General features: G+C 36.6%; 1 protein-coding gene across 2 annotated transcripts; it reads right to left on the bottom strand.

Moving 5' to 3' along the window:
• Nucleotides 1–10828: 10828 nt before the first annotated feature.
• On the bottom strand, nt 10829–19179 carry LOC148616408 (von Willebrand factor A domain-containing protein 2-like). Of its 2 annotated transcripts, XM_088583421.1 has the most exons (6): nt 19061–19179; nt 17947–18507; nt 17267–17317; nt 16747–16863; nt 15480–15596; nt 10829–10919 (listed from the first exon to the last, which is right to left on the bottom strand). In XM_088583421.1, the coding sequence occupies exons 1-6, from the start codon at nt 19137–19139 to the stop codon at nt 10882–10884; spliced, it is 963 nt and encodes a 320-aa protein (XP_088439547.1). In that variant the 5' UTR covers nt 19140–19179; the 3' UTR covers nt 10829–10881. The 2 variants fall into 2 exon arrangements, with proteins under 2 accessions (XP_088439547.1, XP_088439548.1); XM_088583422.1 differs by lacking the exon at nt 16747–16863.
• Between the last annotated feature and the right edge of the window lie 114 nt (nt 19180–19293).

Raw genomic sequence — 19293 nt, forward strand, 5'->3', positions numbered from 1 at the left:
TGTTTTAAAAAAATATATTATTGAGAGCAAATCATAATGTGGGATAACGCAGTTTTGATAGAATGTTGGAGATTTATGATTATTTTAGGAAAAGAAGTGCCTCTAAAATCAGGAGTGTTTTTTTATGAAGAGGGAGCCCCTATAATCAGGATTGTTTCAGGAAATGGTTGCCCTTACAATCAGAAGTTTGTTATGTAGAGGGAATCCTTAATCAGGATTGTTTTAGGAAAAGGGTAGTACCTACAATCAGGATTGTTTTATGATTTGTTTTTAGTAGAACTCCTACAATAAGGATTGTTAAGGGAATTAACAGGAGAGCCCCTATAATCAGGATTATTATACGAGGAGAAGGTCCTACAATCTGGATTGTTTTGTGAAAAGGGGAAGTACCTAAATTCAGGGTTGTTAAAGGAACATTGGAGCACCTTTAATCAGAATTGTTTTAGGGATAGAATGGAGTCCCTACAATCAGGATTATTAAAGGAACAAGGGAACTCCTAAAACCAGAATAACCTAAGGAAAAGGGGAGCACCAACAGTCAGGATTTTTTAAAGGAAAGGAGCTCTTAAAAACAGGGGTGTTTAAGGAAAGTGGAAGCATCTGCAATCAGGATTGTTTTAGGAAAAAGGAAGCATCTGCAATCAGGATTGTTTTAATGACAAGAGGCTCCCAGGAGCCTGAATCGCTCGTCTGGTTGAATTTTGCTTTTCATGGGCAATAAATTAAACAAGACGTTGTCCAAATATTTTGACTCAAGAAAACTTTGATAGGACTTATCATAAGGATCATTTCAGTAAATGAAAGTCTAAATCTATTTATAAAATAGTTTTCAAGACATTGGCTGAAAACTGTAAAAAGAAAAACCTGTCATTTTCGCCTGTCAAGGGCAATAACTCTTATAAGAAGGCGTCTGACAAATTTTATGCCTGAATAAGGATCATTTCAGCTATTGAAAGAATTTGGCTAAACCTAACGGTTTTGGAGATATATGCAAAAAACTACTGTCTCTGACCCCTATGCTCTATTTGTAGTAACAGTGGCCATGTTTTTCAACGGATAAAAAAAAAAAACACTTCAATTCTATGCAGAATACCCCAAGAAACACTTATACCGAGTTTTGTTTCAATTGGTAAAATAGTGTCAGAGGAGAAGATTTTTGAAAGAAAAAACATTAAAAATAGCGCAAAAAAAAACGTCGAAAAAGGGCAATAACTCCAACGTGGCTGAACATATTAAAATGAAAATTTGACCGCAGATAGATCTCATCATGCTGAACACTTTAAAACGGCCAGGAATGGGCTTAATCAAATCGTTCTGGAGATATATGCGAAAAACTATTATCTGACCCCTATGTTTTATTTTTAGTAACGGCGGCCATGTTTTTCGACGGATCAAAAATCCCCACATCACTTCTCTGCAAGATACCCCAAGGAACATTCATACCAAGTTTGGTTCCAATTGGTCAAGTAGTGTTGGAGTAGATTTTTGAAAGAAATAACAAAAATAGCCAAAAACGTTGAAAAAGGGCAACAACTTCAACATGGCTTAACAGATGAATATGAACATTTGACAGCAGATAGATCACATTATGCTGAGCACTTTTACCCATGTCAGAATTTGGCTAAACCTAACCGTTTTAGAGATATATGCGAAAAACTACTGTCTGACCCATATGTTCTATTTTTAGTAACGGCGGCCATGTTTTTCGACGGATCAAAAATCCCCACATCAGATCTATGCAAGATACCCCATGAAACATTAATATCAAGTTTGGTTCCAATTGATCAAGTAGTTTCAGAGGAGAGGAGTTTTGAAAAATTGTTAACGACGACGTAACCTATATCACCAATAAGAAATAAAACTTTGGCACTTGGCGACGGTTCGCTGAAGTTCAAGCCAGTATTTACAACCGAGTTGGAAACCGTATTATATTTTGACCGTATATGAACGAGTGCTTGGCACATAAGTAAGTTCTAAATCCTCAGCGCTATCCGAATCGCAAAGCCGACACCGATCAGTTTAAGATATCTGTATTCTAAAGAGATAGACTTAATCAGTTCGTTCTGGCAAGCAGTTGTAGCCGTGAGGATCTAAAGTCACTAGTATCATATAGGTACATCTGCATTCCAGTTTTGATATGGCAGTGCTGGTAGAATTCAAGACTACTCTTCGATGCAACATCAAGAAATAGTCACTGTCTTGTGACACTGCCATACTGCCGATTGAAATTTTCCACCCATTATCGTGTTACTCTCATCAGAGTAGTTCCAAAAAATTTCGTTCCGACGAATCATTTCGATTAATAGCCGCTTGTAGTCTGTCATTCGGTAGGTCAACAAGACGTTTAAAGTATGCAATTTTTTGGCGTTTTATGAAAGCGCTAACTGGCTCCCATCCGAGAATAAGGGCATTGCGCGGGATGTTCATCTTTGTATTCATGAATATCCGGTACTACCAACTGTCTAATATGTCTCCATTTGTGGCTGACAGTGGCATCTAAACGGGACATACATGTGCCCGAGATGGCCGTACAAACGAATTTCACAAAACATTTCCGAAGCTTACTCGGTTAAAATGTCCGTTCTCTCCTAGTAAACGTACAAGGTAATTCCGCATGTTATCCATTTTTTTTCTTTCAGGAAATTATTTACGTGGAAATTCGACTTTAGCGTTCTACTCATATAATAGCCTTGTATTCATTGACCTCATTGACTTTGTCAACCCCAAGGATCCAGTTACTATCGGGATTTATTCGTTTACAACGAGAACTTTCAATTTCTTATGGTTGAATTTCAGATTTCATTTAGCTGCGAAATCGTAAGATATACGAAGTAACGTTTGAAATTCCTGTGGTGATTTAGCAATGAGGACAACGTCGTCTGCATACAAGAGACAATTAATAAATTGTGTGCTAAACTAAATTGTATACCATGCCCATTGAGCATATTAACCAGGTCGTTCATTAGCACCGAGAATAACGTAGGTGATAGCACACAACGCTGCTTAACACCAAAGTCCTGATGGAAGCACGAGGACTCAATATTTCCAAAAAGGACTTTATTTTCAATATAACTAGACGCCAGACTTTACCTTGTATAACGCTTTGCCATAATGTGACAAATAGACCGTCTCGCCACACTCTATCGAATGCCAACGTAGAGCACTTCAACGGCACTGACATTTGTGTCTTTACCTATTTTACCGAAGTGCGAGCTAAATCAGTTACTAATTTAAACTTCATTCTCTGTATAGTCTTCCCTGTTATTAGGATCAATTATTCGACTCGGATTGGTGTCATCCCGTGGTCCTCTCAGCTTCGTATTCGCGTTCTGTTGCATATTCTTTACAGACAGAATTCTAACTTTTCTATCTAGCTCATTCCGCTTAATCGCTTCGTGTAACGCGTTCTTACGTTTTTTATAACCCTCCAATAAGTGTCTGCCGAGCTGACTATCATGCTGTAGCGTTTTATTATGTATTCGTTGTAATCTATTCGGAACCAGCCTCTCCTTAAGCAGTCTATCGAGATCTTTGTCCCGAAATGATCTATAGTTTTTTCACTTCCAAAACCCTTTTTATGACTGTTTCAGTGGCATAATTTACATTTGACTTCCAAATATCCCCGATTTTATCTACATCGTTAGATATTTACTCTGAACAGTCTGAAGAAGAGTTTGATAGTCATCACGGAAAGTTTCCTCATCGAACTCAGCACTGGTACAAGCGTTACTACCAATCTGTAGTATGATGTTCTCATACTGTTCATCATTTGGTTTACTAAGGAGTTCTGCTGTGATATCCGACAGTATAACTCCGCGAACGCAAAGTTGTTCAGTGTCTAATTGAAAGGCGGTCTTTGTTATATTGCGAATCACGGAACTTCCGGCAAGTAGTGTTCCACCTTTAGGTGTATCAGGTTTCGTATGATCGACAGTAAGATTCGCTCTGCTATCGTCATCGTTGTTTACATTTCCATCTGTCTTTTTCTTGCTTGATTTTCGTCTTTCAGTTTTATCTAGTCTATCTCGGAGTCGGATATTTTCCTGCTGAAGAGTTTCTACTTCCTGTGATTTCTTCTGAAGTTTCACTTCGACCTCATTGTATCGAATAATAAAACGTTCTAACATTGATTCATTATTTTGAACTCTCGATGGAAAGAGTCTGCAGCCTAGACAGACCCAGAAACGTACATCGGTATCGTTTTTGTCTAGAACGCAGGCAAAATGGAACCAAATTTGACAAAAAGTTGCATCTGATCATATCGACGTCTAACTTATTTTCACTGCATATACACTGGCACTGATTACTGATGACTGGTTTATCAGTCTTTTGTGATTTCTTGCTTCTCCGAGGCCTTGATTTTGTCTCTGATTTGTCTGAATCTTCAGTTGATTTTCATGTTATTGACGCTTCAACGTTTCTTTGGCGATCGTCTTAGCAGCAGTGATGCTGTCATCAGACATCAGATTCGGACACATCGGCATTATGTGATGGTTGACTTGCATACAAAGGTTCGTTTTGTGTGATGAAGAGGTCGTTCATTGAGTCCGATAGTTCATCAACCACTTAATTTCAACTTATTGGTGGTGTTTTCTTTGTTTCTGTGGTGTTCCTTGTTTCTTTGGTGTTCTTTGCCGCAGTTTTCCTAGTTTTTCTGGGAGATGTTACGCTTGCTTTTCTTCGCCTACCTATCTCATCCTGAAATTCATTATTGAGAGTTCGAGGCATAATGACAACGTTCTTTGAGCATGTCTAATGATACAGTACACTCTATGGCATGGTTGAGTTCTACTTCCATCAAGTCTCTGTATTTGAATTAATCGAATTTCTTTAGTTCAGCTGCGGTGAGAGAACGCACGACGTTTAGGTATTTTTCTTTCAATTCATTTTCTGCCTTCATCAGACGTTCCCGGATCGGTGGACTTAGTTTTAGCACTTCCATAATTGCGACTTGCCGTTAATGTAGCTTCAGGCTAACAGACAACATGAACATAGTCCAACACTACTGAATTAAGCGATCTCACGGCTAGTGATAGGTCAATACACCCTCAGTGAGATGGTTTTGTCGTGCATTATATTTTTGTATGTTCATAAATCATCGATATAGACAAAAATATGGACTCACTTTTCGGAAATTAATATCTCCAATAATCATTTAACGTCTATGCGAAAAATCTCAATCAACACTATTATATAAACATACAGAGATATTTACAAAATATACGGGAGCGTAGTTAACACAGTCTATCCAGTATAACTATCTCCCTTATTGTTTACATGACCACAGTAGCCAATGTTTCTCAGTTTTCCAGACTAGTTTATATGACAGTAGCCAAGGAGCTCACTTTTCCAGACTGGTTTATATATTGACAGTAGCCAAGAATCTCATTTTTCCAGATTTTTTTTGGCCAATTGCCTAGGTGCTCTATTTTCCAGTCTGATTTTATTTGACGACAGTAGCCAAATTGCTCTCTTTTCCAGACTGGAGTATATTAAGATTCTTCACGTTTCAGTATATTTAGCTGAGATGCCCTCCTATGAAATTACCAATATAAATATTAAAATTAAGTTCATAATATATTCAAATAACCAATAGTTTCACAGTATTTTCACAGGATAAATATTACTTTTTGCGTTACTCTGCTAAATCATAGAAGACTAAGGGCCATTCCGTATAACAAAGTACCGTTATACGCAACATGTGCTATAAAAATTCTATAAAAAAACATTTGATAAAAAAGACTCTTATTTTTGTTTAAGTAAAAACATTGAAGAGAATTTGAAGATCTCGTAGCTGTACTTGTAAAGTATGATTGCTGTCAAAATGAAATCAAAAATATTTAAAAAAAAAAAAAAAACCTGGTTAAAAAATGCCTCATCAAACGTCATGGTTATCTGCATAATCTGGACAACATTAGTCTGTGCATGAGCCAAGAAGTACAGGCTTGGTGAAACAAGGCTAGAAATTATGGAGGGTAGAAATTGTGAAAAATCAAAATAATGTGCCAAAAATATTGTTTTAAATGTAGTTTTCGTTTTGAAAAAGGGGTGCATACAGCAGGTCCGACCCTATTTAAACTGAAACAGATTTTTGTAGATATACAAATGTACAAGTGATGTTGTGACAGTCAGCTACATACTTTGATGTTGAAGACTGATCTAATCTAGGATTAGGCCTTATTGATGGCTTGAAAAAAGCACAAAAAGTTGGGTTTAAAAGTTACAAATAGACATTACAAAATCCTTTAATTAAGATTATGACTGAATGTTTAGAATTAATTTGCATTATTTCATACTTGTTTAACCTTCCCTCTTCAGGAGGGAGATCCCTTTCTTGGGGTCAATCTTCCTCTGAGATAGTCTTCCATATGGGGGACAGAAATCTCCCATTTAAAAAAAAAAAACATTTTAAAAATATTTTTAAAAAATCCTGTGCTACCTGGGTTGCATTAACTTCATGCAAGAAATATTGGAATATTTAAACTACATGCATGTTAGAATTGATATATTTTTTTTCAGGTTCTGCCATTGCGTTTTGTTCACCCTTATTGGTTGACTTAGAGCAATGCAGGCAAACAAATGAGAGACTTAGACAAGAAAACGAAAGACTTCAGCAGGAATTTCAGCAACTGTCTACAAACATTGATCTAACTACGTGTCAAAATCAAGTAGCCTCAGTCCAAACGCAGGTGACAACTTGTCAAAACAGCCTTTCTACTTGCAGCGCGAACCTTGTGACGGTTCAAGGACAATTAACCCAATTCACTTCTCTCACTCCCGAAATGCAGCGATGTGCAACCGGCAATGTTGTTACTTGTCCTAATATTGGGTGTACATTTATTTGTGCTTCACCCGCATTGGCACCTTTGTACTAATTTTCGTTATTTTGTTTTTTATTTATTTTATTTTTTTTTGTTTTGTTTTATATCGACTTTTGTAGTGACAAACACAACGTACATGAAAACTTATTCGAAAAACTGTAAAAATACTATACAACTAGTGCACGAATGTTGACTTTGATCTATTTTCAATAGATAGCAAAAAACGTCATCCTAAATAGTCAGCGTTTGAATCCATTTTCTAAATATGTATATCACCCTTATGGGTGAGGATTGTTGGTTATATGCCATCCTAAAATTTTTGAATACACCCTCTGAATATAAAAAAATACATTCATTCGAATTCATGTTGTACAACGTTTCGTACCTTCTGGCTGGCGAAGCCGTTTATCGTTAAGTTATTGGAATTCCAATGGCGACCAATTGCGCACCACTTATTGCAGACCTTCTTTTGTATGTTAAGAATCATAATCTATGGCTAGGATAAATAAAGACCCTTCCAAACACCATTTGGTAGACAAATTAGATAACGCCCTTAGATATTTGGACGATATTTTGGCTCTAAACAGTGATGACTTATATCTATATACTAAATATATATATATCATGTAGAACTGTTTTTGATTAAAGCAAATATTGACAATAAAAATGTCCTTCTCTTGATTTTATTATTCATATAGATGATGGTAAACTTAAGACTAAGATTTACAATGAAAGGGGTTATTTGTTTTATTTTCTTTTGTCAACTATCCATTTTTATGATGTTTACATATCACATATTTATAACAATGTTTCGGATTTTAATTTAATGAATCTGTACATTAACGACAAATTACTATATCAGGGTTTTTGATATCCCAAGCTTGTGAAAACAAGGAACTCACCCTAAAATACAGATGTACTTGTAAAGGATTAATACATGCGGGTATCTCTCACCATATTCTATACAAAGTTTGGAAAGCTTGATACCCTAAATTACGATACTAAACCGTAAGGGATATAGTTATGATATTGTTGTCAAAGCATTTAAGAGTAGCATTTTTAGCTCACCTGTCCGAAAGCCAAGTGGGATATTGCCATCATTTGACGTCCGTCGTCGTTCGTGGACAACCGTTGTCGTTAACAATTTTTCAAAACTCTTTTACCTTAGCTGAAAGTAGTGCCTTCCTCAGTTTTAAATCTACCCAACCTTAGCTGAAGGTAGCACCTTCCTCAGATTTAGATCTACCCAAAATAACTGAAGGTAGTGCCTACCTCAGTTTTATATATTACCTGACTGAAAGTGTACAGATTAAGATTAAGAAATGTTTGATTGTCAACAGTCGTATGGTCTGTGTGATTAGTATCGTATTCAGTCGTATGGTCTGTGTGGTAAGTATCGTATTCAGTCGTATGGTCTGTGTGGTAAGTATCGTATTCAGTCGTATGGTCTGTGTGGTAATTATCGTATTCAGTCGTTTGGTCTGTCAGGTACATGTAAGTAAATGTTTGATTGTCCACTGTCGTATGGTCTGTGTGGTAAGTATCGTATTCAGTCGTTTGGTCTGTCAGGTACATGTAAGAAAATGTTTGATTGTCCACAGTCGTATGGTCTGTGTGATAAGTATCGTATTCAGTCGTTTGGTCTGTCAGGTACATGTAAGTAAATGTTTGATTGTCCACAGTCGTATGGTCTGTGTGGTTAGTATCGTATTCAGTCGTTTGGTCTGTCAGGTACATGTAAGAAAATGTTTGATTGTCCACAGTCGTATGGTCTGTGTGATAAGTATCGTATTCAGTCGTATGGTCTGTGTGGTAAGTATCGTATTCAGTCGTTTGGTCTGTCAGGTACATGTAAGAAAATGTTTGATTGTCAACAGTCGTATGGTCTGTGTGATAAGTATCGTATTCAGTCGTATGGTCTGTGTGGTAAGTATCGTATTCAGTCGTATGGTCTGTGTGGTAAGTATCGTATTCAGTCGTTTGGTCTGTCAGGTACATGTAAGTAAATGTTTGATTGTCCACTGTCGTATGGTCTGTGTGGTAAGTATCGAATTCAGTCGTTTGGTCTATCAGGTACATTTAAGAAAATGTTTGATTGTCAACAGTCGTATGGTCTGTGTGATAAGTATCGTATTCAGTCGTATGGTCTGTGTGGTAAGTATCGTATTCAGTCGTATGGTCTGTGTGGTAAGTATCATATTCAGTCGTTTGGTCTGTCAGGTACATGTAAGTAAATGTTTGATTGTCCACTGTCGTATGATCTGTGTGGTAAGTATCGAATTCAGTCGTTTGGTCTGTCAGGTACATGTAAGAAAATGTTTGATTGTCAACAGTCGTATGGTCTGTGTGATAAGTATCGTATTCAGTCGTATGGTCTGTGTGGTAAGTATCGTATTCAGTCGTTTGGTCTGTCAGGTACATGTAAGTAAATGTTTGATTGTCCACTGTCGTATGATCTGTGTGGTAAGTATCGAATTCAGTCGTTTGGTCTGTCAGGTACATGTAAGTAAATGTTTGATTGTCCACTGTCGTATGATCTGTGTGGTAAGTATCGAATTCAGTCGTTTGGTCTTTCAGGTACATGTAAGTAAATGTTTATTGTTCACTGTCGTATGGTCTGTGTGGTAAGTATCGTATTCAGTCGTTTGGTCTGTCAGGTACATGTAAGTAAATGTTTGATTGTCCAAAGTCGTATGGTCTGTGTGGTAAGTATCGTATTCAGTCGTTTGGTCTGTCAGGTACATGTAAGTAAATGTTTGATTGTCCACAGTCGTATGGTCTGTGTGGTTAGTATCGTATTCAGTCGTTTGGTCTGTCAGTTACATGTAAGTAAATGTTTGATTCAGTATAGAGAAGCCTCTCGTGCGATTTAGAATATAACTAAATTGGATACAAAAATTGTACAATCCATCTAAACTTTAAGTATAAAATTCTAAAATATTTTATATGTATCTGGTTTTGTCAAGTTGCAATTAAACTTTTTCTAGAGTATCTAGGGAAACGTATGACACAGAAGCTTTCTTTGTCCTTCAAACAGGTATAAAATACCTTATTATCGAACACGAACTCACAACTAAATAGAGTAATAATATACCCACAAACATAGGAACTTACGACGAATAAGAGATATTTACAAGCATACTCATTCATAGAAATGGAAATCTATTTTTTCAACACAACAGTTGGTACATGTAATGTCAATTTGTAAGGTCATGATGTTGATATTTTCACCATTTTGTTTCATTTGTGTTTTGTCTATTCAGCAATTACAATACTTGTTGACTTCGCTAAGGTTTGTATCATGTCTGTATATAGGCAGGTGGTTATTTAAGTGGGGTGTTCACTCACTGTATGTTTTATTTGGATTGAGGACATGTAGTATATGTGAACCGTAAAGAGGTGATGATAGTATCAATCGCTTAAATGATGTTGTAATCTACAATGTTATCTTCCCTAATGTCTACCCTTTCTGCTTTTGTGATGTCATGCGCCTATTACTTTCTAAGGCAAATTCAGCTATTAATAAAGATCAGATAAATTACAGATGGTGCCGAAATTCGTGTAATATTATGATGGGCACACACATATACTGAAAAGCGGGAAAAGGGAGTTTGTACAGCTTATATATAGTCCGGTGATACAATATAATTATACCCCCATTTAAATATGAGAATGATATAGCACAATATTGAAACTTTTTCGTGTTATTTCCGAACTACATTCAATCATGTGTAGGCGACTGGTTCCCCAAATAATTATATTCACCTACTTCTACATTTTACCTCCCCATCTATTTGAAGGAATACAGTTATCAGAAGGAACATCGGTTAAATTAACTTTGAATATATAACTAGTTTGGATAAAAAAATATGTAATATATTTGCTATCATGACACTCCAAAAGTATAACTAAAATATTTTTAAGGAACTCGAAATATTGTACCCATGTCATATCGGTATCTGGTTTGGTCAAGCTGCAATCAAAATGCATTTTGACAAGAGAACAACTTATTATACAATTTTTAAACATTTATTGTCGATACTTATTTAGGAGTCGTCAGTTATTTTCCAAAAGGAACGACAGGTTCAAAATGATGACCTGAAAAATAAGCCAATTGATTTGTAAAGCAGAGGAGAGCAAAAAGGAGCATAAGAGCGTTAAATATACAATATATATAAACTGAAATTAAAAAAACCAAGAGTAAGGAAAAATGCATGATATATGTTACACAAGCTGTAAAATATGCCGAGTTTCTACCAAAGCACCTTAATCATAACATCAAGCAATGGTTGCAAATAACGGATTCTCTGAAGTTTCAGAACGGACTCCCCTCACTTAAAAAAGTCATAACAAAAAGTTTTGAAATAGTTTGTTTAATCATATACAATTTGAATGATTTATAGAAATACAGAAGAAGACTACGCCCATTGACTTCTAAAATAAAATACGACTGCAACTTCGTAAAAATATATATTTTTCTAAAGCAAATTTACCATAAATGTCTACTCAATTTATTGTTACATGTATCATAAAGAGTTGTTAGCAAAAATCCGTGGACACTATTGACTACATTTACAGGCATCACTGTGTACATGTACAATACTTACTAAATGCACAAGTTTCAGTAAAATATTCAACATGCATCTTAACCACATAAACGAAAACACATCTTTTCACAATACGAACATCACAAACCATATATCAGCTGAGGATTACTTTCATGAACCACGAAATTACAAGTCATTTGACATTATCTATCAAAGATCACAAGTCTGTGGAAAACACTGACGACATAGATCACACGGCAATTTTCTGTACTTACCACAAAGATCACACGGCAATGGCCAATACTTACCACACAGACCACACGACATTTAACAGAACCCACCACACAGACCACACGGCAGTTCACAGTGCTTTCCACACACACCACACGACAACAGATTGTACTTACTTTACAAACCACAAGACCATTCACAGTATTTACCACATAGACCTAACGACTAATCACAGTACTTACCACACAGACCACACGACAATCCACAATAATACCACACCACACCACACAGACCGACAATACTCACTATACAGATCACACGACTATTGACAAAACTAGCCACATAAACCACACGTTTTTGTACAATACATTAGACAATACTTTGCAAACAAGTCACACGCGTATTGACAATACTGACCGCGCAAATTACATGACTATTGATAACTTAAAGTCTTGTGAAATGGACTTCACGAATATTGACATATTACTCACAATAGTGATTACACGACTATAGCTAATAATACTTACCACACAAACCACATGTCTTTTTTCAATATTTACCATGTAGAAGATTCAACTGAACTATATACAGACCACGGTACTATAGATTAAACTTTTTATACAGGCCAGACAACTTTCCGCAATAATTACCACACAGACCATACTTCTTTGGAGAATGCTTAAACATAAGCCAACGATCACTTTATAAAGTACAGTACTATGGATCATACAAACCAGACAGACAACAAGTGTATTGACAATACTTACCACACAATCACATAATCCACACACGTACGTTTACAATATTTATCAGGCAGACCGCACGTCTATTGGCGATAATCATCCCATAGACCATACAACTGTTGACAATACTCACCATAGAGACCACACTACTACTGACAATACTCACCATACAGACCACACTACTACTGACAATACTCACCATACAGACCATACAACTGTTGACATTACTCACCATACAGACCACACTACTACTGACAATACTCACCCTACACACCACTCGACTGTGTTTAATTATACAGACCACGCAGCTATTGGAAATATTTAGCATACGGAACACAAACCTCATCACGATATATGTCATATTAATTATACAAGTATTGACCATACGCACAATATAGACAACAAGACTGCGAAAAAAAAACTAACCATGTAGACCACATCACTGTATACAATACTAACCACATAGACCACCGGCTGTGGAAAATTCTTATCACACAGAACACAAGACTGTATACAATACTTACCACACAGACCACCGACTGTGGACAAAACTTACCATACAGAACACAAGAATGTGGACAATACTAACCACACAAACCAAGTCGCCTATGGACAAAATTTAACAAACAGAACACACGACTATTGACAATATTAACCCCACAGCACCCACGATTGTGGACAATACTTATCACAAAGACCATGCAATTGTATACAATAATTACGACACAGACCACACGACAGTAGTTAATACTTACCAGACAGACCACACAACTGTATACAATACTTACCACACAGACCACACGACAGTTTAATACTTACCGGACAGACCACACAATTGTATACAATACTTACCACATAGACCACACGACTGTGGTCATTACTTATTACACAGGCCACACGACTGTTAACAACACTACATTACACAGACCACAACACTGTGGACAATACCATACCAGACAAACAACAATATTAAGTATACAGACCACAAACCTCATTACGATATTTGTCATATTTATTACCGACCTATTGACAAAAGGCACAACATAGACTGTAGACAATACTGACCATACAGGCCACACCACTGTATACAATACTAACCACACAAACCACCGACTGTGGCCAATATTTATCACACAGATCACACGACTGTGGACAAGACTTACCATACAGACCACATTACTGTAGACAACACATGCCAGAAAGACCACACAACTGTATACAATACTTAACACACAGACCACACGACAGTGGTCAATACTTACCTCACAAACCGCACGACTGTTTACAATACCTATCACGCAGACAGCACGATTGTTGACAATACTATACCAGACAGACCACACGCCTGTATACAATACTTACCATACAGACCACACGTCTTTATACAATACTTACGACACTGACCCCTCAACTGAATACAAAATTCATCACACAGACCACACGCCTGTATACAATACTTACCAGACAGTCCACACGAGTGTAAACGATGCTTATCACACAGATCACACGCCTGTATACAATACTTACCAGACAGACCACACGAGTGTAAACAATGCTTACCATATACACCACGAAACTGTGGACAATACTTTATCAGAGAGATCACACAGTTATTGACAATATTAAGCATACTTACCAAATAAACCACACGACTGTATACAATACTAACCACACATATCACCGACTGTAGACAAGACTTACCATACAGACAACATGACGAAAATACTAACCACACGGACCTCACGAGTGTATACAATACTAACCACACAGACGACTGACTGTAAACAATACTCACGACACAGACCACCGACTATGGACAAAACTAACGATACATAACACACGACTGTGGACAATACTTACCACACAGAATACAGGACTGTGGACAATATAAACGACAGAGCCTCCATCAAACAGGAACATGCTACACCAGGTAGACCTTTGTTCAAAACTTCAAAGTACCACACAGACCACACGGCGGTAGACAGACCTCACCAGTGTGGACAATACTTAATACATAGACCACACGCCTTGATACAATACTTACCACAGAGACCACACGAATGTGTGCAGTACTTACCACAGAGACCTCGCTACTGTATACAATACTTACCACGCAGACCACAACAATGTGGAAAATTACCAGACAGATCACACGGTTATTGACAATATTTAGCATACAAAACATACTAACCATACAGACCACACGCCTGTATACAATACTTACCACAGATGCCTCACGACTGTATACAATACTTATCACACAGACCACAACACTGTGGACAATTACCAGACAGATCACACGGTTATTGACAATATTTAGCATACTAACCATATACACCACACGCCTGTATACAATACTTACAACAGAGACCTCACGCCTGAATACAATACTTACCACAGAGGCCACACGAATGTGTGCAATATTTACCAAAGAGACCTCACGACTGTATACAATACTTACCACACAGACCACAATTCTGTGGACAATTACCAGACCGATCACACGATTTTTGACAATATTTAGCATACTAACCATACAGACCACATGCTGAATGTATACTTATCACAGATACCTCATGATACAATACTTACCACACAGACCACTTGACTGTGGACAATACTTTCTACATAGATCCCACGACTGTATTATATACTTACCACAAAGTCCACACTACTGTGGATAATAATTACTGCACAGACCACACTACTGAATACAATATTTTCATGCTTTCTACATAAACCACTCCTTTCTGGACAATACTAATCACACAGTCCACACTACTGTGGACAATAAGAACCACACAGACCATACTACTGTATACAATACTATTCACACTGACCACCGACGGAAGACAATACTTATCACACAGAACACACGACTGTGGACAATACTCACCAAATAGACCACACGACTGAGCACACAGAACACACGACTGTGGACAATGCCTACCAAATAGACCACACGGCTGTATACAGTACTAATCACGCAGACACACTGACTGTGGACCAAACTTACATACGACCACACTACTGTGGACAATACTAACTACACTACTGTAAACAATACTAACCACACAGACCACACGACAATAAACAATACTTACCACACAGACCACATTACTGTGGACAATACTTACCACACAATCCACATGACTCTGGACAATACTTTTTCAGTTGTATATCAGAGCAAACATGGCTGTCGGAACAGTTAATGTACGTAACATCATGACAAGGGACGGCAGTGGTTGTTGCTACTAGAATGGTTAAGAAATGAAAAGAAATTAAACTACAGCCATTATTGCACACATATATCCGAACAACAATAATTGTCTGATGCAGCAAATACAAAGTTTGGTTTTAATATGATGTTTCGCTTTTGATTAAAGACAACTTGTTTTTCACTATCATGATTAAAGTACTGATTCTTAAAAACAATTTCAAGTACGTTCACAGTCAAGTTTAGTATACTTTAAACTTATGAAACTAATTTTCATTTCAAAAAAATATTCAATACGGATATGCGTATTATACCCAGCATTGCATGCAATGCCAATGGTTAAACGGACACACAACCGGAAAATGTACCAGACATGCCCGCATAAATGGGTCAGGGAACTGAATTGAAAATGAAAGTCACCTTTAAATCAAAATCAAAATTAAAATATGCAGTTCATAAAAAAATTAACAAGAATTATTTACAGTATCAAGACCCGGTACGCTGAACTGGTTCTTTTTTTTTTTCAAGGTACCGACCACTGTTATGCTGAGGAGAATCGAGGGCCTGGGATTATTTTGAAAAAAATGTTTTTAGCAATGTTTTTCACTTAGCTAGGGACATAAAATATTATGATTCCATATATCCCCAATTACTTAACAATGTATATTTCCAAATCGTTTTTGTTTACGCCGGGTGCTGCTGAAAAACAAAATATCTGCTCATGCGCAAAAAAAAGTCTAACTCAAAATGAAATCCCAGCCCCAACCACCTTTTTTGAGAAGAACAAGATCTGTGCCTAAGAAGACAATTGTTTACCTATCTGAATTCGCCGCTTTCACATATCGTCTCATTCTTTTCAATAGCTTAATAACGCGAGAAAATCGCAAAAAACTAGTTTTAAGTTAAAATATGACTTGGACAGGTAACTTTTAGTGCAATTTCTATCCAGATATTGGTTGAAAACAAACGGGTCGCTTATGGAATTGCAAAAATGTGTATCGTGATCACTGATCACGGAAAAAGACATATCTACAACTCAATGTATAGGTGCCATACACTCGGTTGCAGATTGTGCCTTACATTATCATTTTTATGTCCTTCTCCAAAAGAGATTAACCATTGGAAAAATTAAAAGGCTGGATCCAAGTTAAAATAAAATTCAACCTTATAGGCTTGTCAACACTTACTACAAATTCCACATGTTACAGGGCAGTATGTTTTTATACTACTATCAACACAAACACGACTATCTGTGCATTTAATCAACGTGGAATCCACACATGGCCCCGAATAAAATGAAGCAGCTGCAAAACATTTTTAAATCAATATCATATTGGGTTCAAGAACAATGACCATTATTTTAGAACAGCTACTAGTATCTTGTTTCATCACTGATTATATTCGTCGTTTGAAAAGTGTACAGCAATCAAGTGGGTGTTATATGTAATCATGCCGACATTTACCTTTAAATTCAACGATTTCTGCACACAAGAATCGATTGGTTCTTGTAAAAAACTGAACTGCTATTCCAATGCTTCTTAAAAATAATTATCCTGTCAATGAATAACTTTTTGAAAAACATTAATAGGTATATTGTATTTCCAAAATTGCTCCACATGTTTACGCTTTCAAAAATGAATTTTTTATACACATGTACTAAGACATACTAATGCTAAAAATGAGCAAGCCTTTTATTAGTGTACTTACTTGTGTTCTCTACTTCATGAGGTGTTACAGAATGAGCTGATGTTTCAGTCACTATAACATAATGATATCAAAATATAAAAGAAAAGCAAAATCTGTTCTAACCACACTTAATATGTACACATATAGTAGACTTCCACACACGTTTCTTTACACTTTTTACTTATCAAATTGAGATGAAAGGTAAACAAAGTGATATAAAGTTCCAAACAGGGAAAATATTCAAAGTTTTTTTCTACGATTTCAATTGTCACTTTCTTTCACACTTTTGCGTGTCTTGTACTGTATTGTAACTACATGTATGGCGGACATGTGTGATGTTGAGTGCAAAAGTTCCGTCGCTAAAAGATCAAAAAGATATCAAAAATCATATTTCATGAGTGAGCATATAAATATTATATGTATCTAAGGGTCTAAGGATCAAACACAATAGCGCTCCCATATTGGCCCCCAACTTACAGGGCTCAACATGCTGCGGTCGTATCACAAAAGTTATTTTTTAACAGATTTTACGAAATAACCTGGTTTGGGTCAGTTTATTTTAAAGTACTGCAAACCAGATTATTTTATTTATAATCTGTTAAAAAATAAGAAACACGCATGTATCTTAATTATTTCTGTTTTGAATTGACATTAACATTTCGTGATCTAAAATGTTTCACTAGTACCAATAACAACCGTACCGCTACACACTGCATGCAAAATATTTGATGACAAGGAAGAAAGATCATGAAAACCACTTGAAGTAAAGACAAAACTTAAGTTTGACGCTGCTCTTTCTAGTTCTGATCGATCGACTCCATTGCCAATTCCAATAACTATCACCATAACACCACGACCGTGAAGTTTAGAAGCTTCTGTAGCTGTATCTTGAGGGTGGGCAGAATGTCCATCTGTCATAACGATCAGAATGTTGACCACGTGATCTCTATCGCCGTGTGCTTTAGTGAAAGCGTTTCTCTCTACAAACCTCAAAGCGGTATCTGTACTGGTACCTCCTGACTCGTACGGCATACCCTTAATTGCATTTATTAAGGCATTTCTACGGTGATATTGGTTCATGTAGAACTGGTTATGAACTTGGGATGAAAATGTGGTCACTCCAATCTGTACATTGTCTTGTCCAATAATAAAATATTGAGTAATATTTGCAACAAATTCCTTTTGCTTATGGTAATTTTCCAAACCAACACTTCCAGATGCATCCAGTAAGAATTGAATATCTGCGCGAATGTGCATACATCCTGAAAGGTACGGTAATATATGTATAAGGTAGATACATTTTGTACCTTAATTGTTCAAGTCACAATTAAACAAACAAAAGATAAATGTAAACAAAACAATGCGTGCATGGACACAAATAGGAGAGCATCGGAGGACAAATCGTACAACTCAACAGAAATATACAGTGCACAATATTTTAAAAACGAGCTTTAATTCGGTGAGCTATTCCTGCCTCTTGCAAGACCATGTCGCGCTGATCGATGGAGATACAGATAAAGAGAAAAATATCGTTGACAGATGGAGTTCGTTTGACGGAAATTGACATTCAATATCATTCAATCAATCCATTGCAACGAACGTAAAACTTTTGGAAAGAAGACTACAAACACTATGTATCAGATGGTCATGCATTGATTGATACAATCGAAAAAATGTATAGGTGAATATTAATATTTTAACAATGCAATACATGGAAGAATCTTACATATGTTTACATTTCTTTGCATCTCGGTTTTCCCATTCCAAATAAAAACAGAAAATCTGTGCGGTTAGTATGCGTCAAGAGAGCCCTACCTTGGCCGTCGACTTCAGTCATTGAGATACACACCAGAAATAAACACACCAAACAAAAGACATGCTGGCTTTCAATCATGGCTGAAAGTAACAACGGAACAGATAAGAACGTGAACAGCTCTATTAAGTACACTTGAACTTTCACAATTGAAAGAGTGGAGTAGCAGTGGTTATACTTAAACATAAGGTTGGATTATCCACATTGTACTATCAATCTTATTTAGGATCATTTA

The sequence above is a fragment of the Perna viridis genome, chromosome 5, assembly GCF_037379345.1.
Source record: "Perna viridis isolate PV_CMFRI_1.1 ecotype Kerala chromosome 5, ASM3737934v1, whole genome shotgun sequence".
NCBI classification, from domain to species: domain Eukaryota; kingdom Metazoa; phylum Mollusca; class Bivalvia; order Mytilida; family Mytilidae; genus Perna; species Perna viridis.